The 8,180-nt window shown below is 40.8% G+C and overlaps 2 protein-coding genes across 3 annotated transcripts; one reads left to right on the plus strand and one right to left on the minus strand.

Moving 5' to 3' along the window:
- Window positions 1-37: 37 nt before the first annotated feature.
- mtfr2 (mitochondrial fission regulator 2) lies at window positions 38-5,175 on the minus strand. The gene is made up of 8 exons (XM_037085911.1): window positions 5,025-5,175; window positions 3,827-4,011; window positions 3,548-3,652; window positions 2,955-3,079; window positions 2,024-2,232; window positions 1,613-1,898; window positions 1,281-1,464; window positions 38-601 (listed from the first exon to the last, which is right to left on the minus strand). The coding sequence occupies exons 2-8, from the start codon at window positions 3,896-3,898 to the stop codon at window positions 557-559; spliced, it is 1,026 nt and encodes a 341-aa protein (XP_036941806.1). The 5' UTR covers window positions 3,899-4,011; window positions 5,025-5,175; the 3' UTR covers window positions 38-556.
- Window positions 5,176-5,202: 27 nt separating this feature from the next.
- armc1l (armadillo repeat containing 1, like) lies at window positions 5,203-8,094 on the plus strand. 2 transcript variants are annotated; one of them, XM_037085913.1, is made up of 7 exons: window positions 5,203-5,334; window positions 5,774-5,951; window positions 6,359-6,450; window positions 6,737-6,920; window positions 7,028-7,144; window positions 7,298-7,372; window positions 7,482-8,094. In XM_037085913.1, exons 2-7 carry the CDS (start codon window positions 5,799-5,801, stop codon window positions 7,674-7,676), a joined length of 816 nt encoding a protein of 271 aa, XP_036941808.1. In that variant the 5' UTR covers window positions 5,203-5,334; window positions 5,774-5,798; the 3' UTR covers window positions 7,677-8,094. The 2 variants fall into 2 exon arrangements, with proteins under 2 accessions (XP_036941808.1, XP_036941809.1); XM_037085914.1 differs by lacking the exon at window positions 5,203-5,334 and adding an exon at window positions 5,358-5,601.
- Window positions 8,095-8,180: the final 86 nt, after the last annotated feature.

An 8,180-nucleotide genomic window follows, 5' to 3' on the forward strand; every position in this document is an offset into this window, starting at 1 on the left:
CTGAAATATTACAAAACATGCAAACAAGAACACCACAAAAGTTGATCAGTGCATTTTAATAAAAACAAAATCCTTTGAAACAGCAGTTGCATAGAATAGAGCAGTGTGAATCTCAATATCCATTATTCATCATAATCTGGGTTGAGGTAAGAATTAAGGCCTCAAAAAGTGACTTTAGAGGCATTAAGCTGTAGCTAGAGGCTACAGTGCCTACCTGCTTATACACATTATGTCCTTTAAAAAGATTTCACTACTGTATTAATAACACTGGAAACATAAGACTCAAATGGACAAAAACAATAACTGTACCAAACACCATGTTCACAGCAATAGCTCTGACAAAAACACACATTCAAGCCTCCCAACATAGACACTCATTGTGAGACAAACTCTCTTTCACAAACAAAAGGACAGACAAAAATAAAAAATGAACTGTGAGTCAGTAGCTGCAATTGTAATCAGTTTGTGAGGCACATCTGGGGGAGCTGCAGTTGGGACTGTAAATCAGACATCTGAATTTTGAAATTTTGGGCTGAGAAGTTACTATTCAACAGGATCAGAGGTGGAGGCGTCCCCGACTTCGTCTGATATGAAGAGGAATCTGCAACAGAAGAATCTGATTAACGAATTTGAACAGTTAAATCAAACTCAGACACAATCAAAAATGCTCTTTGCACTGGCCTGGTTATACATCATTTAGCTGCCTTATGTTTAAAAAATAATTCAAATGAATGGTTAATGTCAGGTTTGTATTAATACGTAAGAAATAGTGTATGGTGACACGGAGAACAATTAAAAGTAAAAAGCATGTACATAGCAGGAAGACTTACCTTGAAAAATTAAAAAAAATAGATTAGGTTCCCCCAAAAATGAAAACTGGGTCATTATCTAGTCACCCCCCTGCTGATTTTTGGAGCCTCTCAGCAAAACAGAGTTGAAGCATTTTTTTCTTCAGTTATTTAAGAAAACAATGCGATGTTGTTTTGCTCTGACTCTCCAGAAATGTTTTGCAGACTACAAAACCTCATCAGACTTTCTATTAGCATTGGGGTGAGTACATAATGGCTGAAAGATACACCTGTAATTTTGCTGCTATGGTAAGTCAAGTACCTGCTGTCATAATGTGGACCACTGAGCCCCTTTAAAGGGACTGCATCACACTGGTGATCTTGTTCATTCATAAATTTGTATGATATTGATTCATAAATCCCTTTGCAATTTCTCTGATATACCATGGAAACAGGAGTGGGAGTATGGGGTCCATCTCCCAGAAAACAAACCTTGGGTGATTCAGGACTGCCGAAAGGTGACAGTTCCAGTGAATTCTCTTTATCAGAGGAATTGTTGTGACGATGCTGGGCAAACTTTCTCTTTAGTGCTTCAGCAATAAGAGCAGCTGGGTCACTGAGAGATGCTGCACCTCCCTTACTGCGTCTCCTTGTGACTGGTGTGCCTCCTGGTGATCTAGAAAGAAAGGATAAGAAATGCATTGTTGAGAGACAGAAAAACTAACCAACAGGCAAAGAATTAGCACATAAATCATCATATTTTAGTGCAATAATGTTGGTCTACTATCAAAAATGAACGTGCACCCATGTTCTTCCAATCCTACCTCTCCACGGAACGTAATTTAACTTGATTTAAGTCCTTAAGAACATCCAGCATGGAAGGAATCCCTTTAACTTCCAAGCCAGACTCAAAGCCTTTCTCGTTCTTCCTGCGCTGACGGATCAGCTCTGATACAGAAGCATTCTCATTGGAGGAGTTTGGACAAGGAGGAGGAGGAGGTGGAGGTGGAGGTGGAGGTGGTGGTGGAGGAGCACCACAGCGAGGTGTGGAGGTAAGAGCTGGAGGAGATATTAGAGGCGTGCCGGGTGCATTCTGGGACTCGATCAGACCTAACAAAATGTAAGAGTATGCAAATGTTGTTACATTTGCTTAACTTTTAAAAATAAATCACAGCATAACATGCTGAATACATTTGCGTCTTTACTGAAAAGCTTTAGTCACAAACAATGTCAACCTGGAGCCGGAGCAGCAGTAACAATCATGGCTATCTGAGCTCGCAGTTTGAGCAGCTCATTTTCCAATAGTGTGATCTTCTTCAGGGCATCTGGATCGGTCGCCTGCCGTACAGATCTGCCTCCTCTCTGGGCTTGATTCAGGGCCGGTCCTGGGTATCTCACCACATCCCGATTTACAGTACTTTGCTTCTGTGGAGGCAAATGGTTCCTATGGAGATGAAATATTCAGTTTCTATTTAGTTTGAACACTTTAAAAGAAGACCATACATGCGCTATATATATGTATATACAAAACATACAAAAAGTCCAATCAATGATTTTCTTTACACAGATCAGTGTTGTCCTGCTCAGACAGGCTTCCCAAAAGTACATCACCAGTTTATAAATACACCTGTGTTTTTATACCAACCAGAAAGAGAGTGGCTATGTTTACAGTAGCATGAACTAACTAATACACCTGTCTACAGAAAGCAAGCTTTTCTGCTTGCTTCAGAAAAGAAGCTTTATGAACTAAATCAAAAAAATGAACGGCTACTCACACGTTGTGCAGTACACAAGCGTCACTTAGCAGCTACACTAACCATTTTCATCATAGTAACCACAGAAAAGTCTATATTAGTACTTTGCTATGAACACTAAATGCAAACATTACCTGGCTGAAACACTTACTGAGTTGTCTATTGTCTTGTTGTTCCTCTGAGCAGCAGCAGCAGCCAGTGACACCCTGAGCTTCTGCCTGTCACTATTCAAATGCTACAGTGGACTCGGTTGCATGCGCATTTGACTCATCACATTTCGTTAAATATACAAACCACTGTCTTGCTCATGTTAGGAAGAAATATTTTGTCTGACAAACAGCCTATGTGGTTATTCTACACTGTAAACTTGCACTCAGCAATATTAACTTGTTTGATTTGTGTCCGTTCTTACCTGGTCTTGGCAAAGCTTTCCCCCTCATCCTCAAACACCCAGAGTACGTCAGCGAATGAGGGAATGGCTGGTGTGTCCGCGGGGACGTCGACACAACCATGGGGCTTGTAGGCAAGCAGAGGGACCTAAGGACGAAACATTGATGAGGAATGATGACACACTGGGGGGCGGACTAGGTGACAAAGACAATAGAAAACTGCAGAAACTATAAATGATTATGACATAAAAATAAAATCTAACAAATTTCAAAATCATAAACATGTATACATCATTCCACAGAAAAGGAATATAAGAATGAAAAGGAGAAACAGGGAAGTTGCATAACTATAGAACAAGCGAATATCTTTGGTGTGTCTCATGATAAAACAGAGTCTGAACAATATAAATGAGCACTTGCTAATGACAGGAAACAGAATTGCTTCTGTTTAGGAATTACTATGTGACAGTTTAATTCAGATTACATATTTTCTTTGTCAGCGTTGTTATATTCATGTAGAAACACATTGTTGCACGTAAGCAGACAAAACCATCATAATAAACTGGACTGAATTTGAGTGGTAATGTTCAGTCTGCTAGAAAAGTGGAATGGGTACCTGAAAGTGGACACGAGGTTGAGGTGCCAGTGGGAGGTTGGTCCCAATCATCCTCACAATGCTGCGATACTGACCGCACAGCTGACTGTCCCACACTGGAACCAGCTGCAGAGAAGATGACACAGACACAAAAAATAAGACCTCGCTAAGAAATGCCATTGGTAAGCACATTGATATCCCTGGATGCTGGTTTGAGATTCAGTAATATGATAATAACAGAGGTGTGTGTGTGTGTGTGTGTGTGTGTGTGTGTGTGTGTGTGTGTGTGTGTGTGTTCACCATATCTGGAGACACTCCAAAGTACTCCAGGACGATGCGCAGCACATCCAGGACATCCTCTAATAGAGACATTGGAAGGACTTTTTTCTTTTTGCCAGCTGACGACTGCTGAGCTCCTCTTTCAGCTGACTGACTTCACAAGAGGTCAACAAGGAATGGATGCCACTAAGTCACATACTTTACACCTGAAACAAAAGACAGCACACAGGAGAAGAATTGAAAGCCAGTACTTTACTGTCCTGAAGACCACAAATCGAGCCACAAAACTGAGAGGAGCTTTGGACTACATGCACATCCATCACCTATAAACTACTTCAAGAATTTAGGAACCTTATGAACCTCCACCTGCCTATCACTTGTTTCCATTTAATTGTATTCTGGAAAGGGGCTATATAATTAAAGGTGTTGTATGCATAATTGGTCACCTATCAATTTCATAGTCCATTCATAAAAGGGGAGGCATATAAACAGAGTAAGTTAACCTCTAACTGTAGGTGCAGTTAGCTAGTAAACTCAGCTATCTGTGCAGTTAGCATCATAACAGCTGACTCTGCCTGCCCTGGGGGCATGTTGGTGTTATTTCTTCACATGCTGGTGATAATTTGTTATTTTTTTTCATTTGAAATTTGCCTGCTCTATGCTGAAATATTTTTAACACAAAACAAACATCTACATTTTTGATAATGTACAGCTAAATGTGTGAATTAAACAGCTTTCCACCTGAGGCTGTGCTGGTGAGGGGTTTAGCTGTCACTAATAACGAAACTGGACGCACCACAAGGACAAAAAAAAAAACAAAAAAACAAAAAAACTCCCATAGTAAAAGGCGCTAAATTCAAATAAAACTAATTTAGGATGACAAATATTCTCCTGTCGTCCATTTTTGTCCCAACTGTCAAAAGATGTCACCTGGCGGCATCACAGACTGATGCTCGGGGAGGCAGTTGTCTCTACTTAAGGTTAACGACGGATGCTGACTCGGCTGTAGACTCGAAATAAAAGCACATTAGTGGATTTTTTTGTTTTAACCTTAAGAGTAACCTTCTGTTCAGGGCAGTGCAGGTAACTTCAGCCTGTACAGGAACCGCAGTGTGTTCCTCTGTTAAAAAAAGCTGCATGGCTCATCAAAACTCGGATGCGCGACGCTGGAAAACATGCGGGGAAAAGCGGATAAATATATATATTTAACTGTTCTTACCGTACTCGTTTCCGTGTCGAAACGTATTTTAAGAGCTACATTTGTCTGAGACATTCATAATAACTACTAACATGAACTGTTACTGCAGATAAACAGTAAGAACTTGCAGCTTCCTTCTGAGCACGAGTCCAAATCGTTACAGTCAAATAAAGCCGCAGTAGCAAAAGCTCCTCTGATTGGCTGGAGAGGTGGAGAAGCCAATAGGAGTGTGCGATATTGCAGCGTCGGCAACGGCTCGCCGACCAATTGCGTGTCAGGAAACACTGGCACCAAATTTGTATTTTTGTACACGAGCTGCAACTTTTCCTCGGTAAGAAAACACTGCTACATTAAAATTTCACCCCATTTATCGCATATTTAGAGCATTGATAGTGTTACAAGTTGTATCATCAACACAGTTTTATGTTAAACGGTATAAAGAAGCAACTGAAGATGTATTTTTTAAAAGGATGCCACCTTCCTCATTTTTCGAATGTAGCTAACGCTAGCTTCTCTAGCTAACAAGCCAGAGCGTTAACGCTCACGCTGCGACTTGACAGGAGAACTGAATGTGTCGCCTTTAAACCGATTTAGCCGCGTATGTCTAGCTTTTCTTGCTTAAAAACTTCAAACTGTGACCGTAAAGAGTAAATGACTATCGCTTCCTCGTTTGAATTCGTTAAACGTCCGCACAGTATATTTTGTCGATCGTTTAACGTTAAACGTTTGATCATGCTCACACTTTAATAACGTTATTCTCCCTGTCTCAGTTTCAGGTCTGGTGAAGTAACAAAGATGATGGATGCACTGTCAGTGGTGAGTCAGCTGCGGGATCTGGCTTCTGAGCCGCAGAACCGAGAAGTGATTGTCCAGGATCAGGGCTGTCTCCCCGGACTGGTTCTGTTCCTGGACCACCAGAACCCAGACGTGCTGTTTGCAACTCTTCAGGTGGGTGAAAGAGGTTGCCTTTACTGCCAAATGTTTTCCAAGCTTTAGTATTTTTTTCTCAACATTCCTTAATGTGATTTCCTACTCTTAGGACAGATTAAAAAATCAGCCTGCAGAGTCATTTGAATCATGATAGGAATCATATTATTTCAAGGCATGGCCTTAAAATCATATATCTATATCTATATATATATATATATATAGATATAGATATAGATATAGATATAGATATAGATATATATATAGATATATCAATGTTGAATGATGAAAAAACATCTATTTACAAAGGCTGCTTAAAAATTAGAAAATGATGGAGTTGTATGGCGGGGCAGCATGTTTTGATATGTAAATTGTATCATAGCTCTGTATATTTGAATCTGTCTTTTTTAACCTTCCCTTGACCTCAGACCCTGCGCTACTTGGCTGAGCTGACCCCCAACATCTCTACCATGAAGAATGAACTGGGTATGATGGTGAGCTTGGAGAACCTTATTGGGAGGTGAGCTGATGGGGTTTTTTTTAACTGTCCTGGTGATTTGCTGTCAAGCTGTCTGGAAAGTATTTTCGTGGCATGTTTATGTGATTCTTCATGTACATTTGTAGTTCAATTGGCAATGAAGAAAAAAGGCAGTTCTGAGGTAATATCATGTTATATTCAGTCACCATAAAACATAGGATTAGGGATTAAATGCATTCAAATGATCAGACTGAAGTGCCATGTAATTAACTGATAGCTGGGTGGTGTTGGGATCAACTGGCATTAAATATAACATGTCTCCATGTAGGGAGGGACTATCTGTTGACATCTCAGCCTTGGCCAAGGAGGTGTTCAACATTCTGAATGCACCTGCTAATCCCTTGCCATGCACACCTGTGAGGCAGCAGAGAAAAAAATCCCAGTTCTTTATAAACACCTCCAACAAGAAGGCCAAATCTGTCACTCTGCACATCCAGGGCCTGGACAGCGCTGTGAGTAGGCTGACTGACACAACCACACACACGCACTCATATGATAGCGATTGTTTGTGGTTATTAGGCCAGCAAAGGAATAATAACCATGTCCGATTCTCATCCAGGACCAGCGAGGCTTGTGTGAGGAGGCTCTCCTGAAGGTCAGAGGAGTGATCAGCTTCACCTTCCAGATGGCTTCCAAGAGATGTACCATCCGTATCCGCTCAGACCTGCCCACTGAGGTAATACTCAATAATATTTACATTTGGTATTATTGCATTGTCAAACTGATACACGTGGTGCAGGAATTTGGCGTAAGAAAATGGCACAGCTTATTTCTGCTAGATTTGAATTAATTCCAGTTATTTTCTTGGCCTGTGTTTCCTAATTTGCAGAGTTTGGCATCAGCCATCGCTGCCACCAAAGTGTTGTCAGCCCAACAGGTGGTGAAGAACGAGGCGGGCGAAGAGGTGAGTGGTGGGCAAAGAGCACACCTTTTGGTTTAACAGTATAATATTGAAGTAATAAGAGTGGATAAACCAAGAAACTAGAAGAATTTTAACTTTTTTCTCCCTTCAGGTTTTAATCCCTTTGAAGTCTTCCGGAGTGGAAGTGCAGCAAAACTCAGCCATACCAGACTACCTCCCAGAGGAGGAGGAGAGCCCAGAGAGGGAGGTTGACCGAGCAATTTCTCGCACCACAGCGAAGGACACTTCTAGTGGCAGCTGGCTCAACAGTGCTGCCAGCTTCCTCACCAAAACATTCTACTGGTGAGACTGGTGCAGGTTGATTCCCTGAGTTGTGCTAAAAGCCCGGTCCTACTGCTGTATGTTCCTGGAATGGACATTACTGGATGTTACCAATCAGCAATTTGACATCAATTCTTTTGAAGAACTACAAATTGTCAACTTTGTGTTTTACTAATGTGCTCACCTACTCCAATGGAGGCACACACACATGAAAAATATCTTCTGTCTTTGGACTTTCATAATGCTGGTTTCTATCCAGTGTTCTCATTTAATGTAAATATTTTCTGTCAGTTTTTCCAAACTGCCTGTTTCCTCTCTATCTGTAAAAAAGTGTTTTAAAAATGTTTGCTACTTTTCTCTACAGTTGGAAGAGTCTTTTACAGTGTATCCTGCTGTAGTTGTACTGGTTTATTCTAAAATAAATCAACAAAATATCACATGTATTCAGCGTGCACTGCAAATGTTTTATTTCCTCTGTGCTTTGGATAAAGTACAAAATGATTACAATACCACATGAGTGAATAGGTAA

Source organism: Acanthopagrus latus, chromosome 22 (assembly GCF_904848185.1).
Source record: "Acanthopagrus latus isolate v.2019 chromosome 22, fAcaLat1.1, whole genome shotgun sequence".
Taxonomy (NCBI): Eukaryota; Metazoa; Chordata; class Actinopteri; order Spariformes; family Sparidae; genus Acanthopagrus; species Acanthopagrus latus.

What these genes read in the sequence shown, in the direction of transcription:
- armc1l (XM_037085913.1), top strand. Translation starts at nt 5,799, where the DNA reads ATGATGGATGCACTGTCAGTGGTGAGTCAGCTGCGGGATCTGGCTTCT. An exon ending in TTGGAGAACCTTATTGGGAG is followed by an intron (nt 6,451 to 6,736) that starts GTGAGCTGATGG and finishes GTCTCCATGTAG; the next exon opens with GGAGGGACTATCTGTTGACA. An exon ending in AGAACGAGGCGGGCGAAGAG is followed by an intron (nt 7,373 to 7,481) that starts GTGAGTGGTGGG and finishes TTCTCCCTTCAG; the next exon opens with GTTTTAATCCCTTTGAAGTC.
- mtfr2 (XM_037085911.1), bottom strand. Translation starts at nt 3,898, where the DNA reads ATGTCTCTATTAGAGGATGTCCTGGATGTGCTGCGCATCGTCCTGGAG. An exon ending in AAATTACGTTCCGTGGAGAG is followed by an intron (nt 1,465 to 1,612) that starts GTAGGATTGGAA and finishes CTTTCTTTCTAG; the next exon opens with ATCACCAGGAGGCACACCAG. An exon ending in GCAGTCCTGAATCACCCAAG is followed by an intron (nt 602 to 1,280) that starts GTTTGTTTTCTG and finishes CTTCTGTTGCAG; the next exon opens with ATTCCTCTTCATATCAGACG.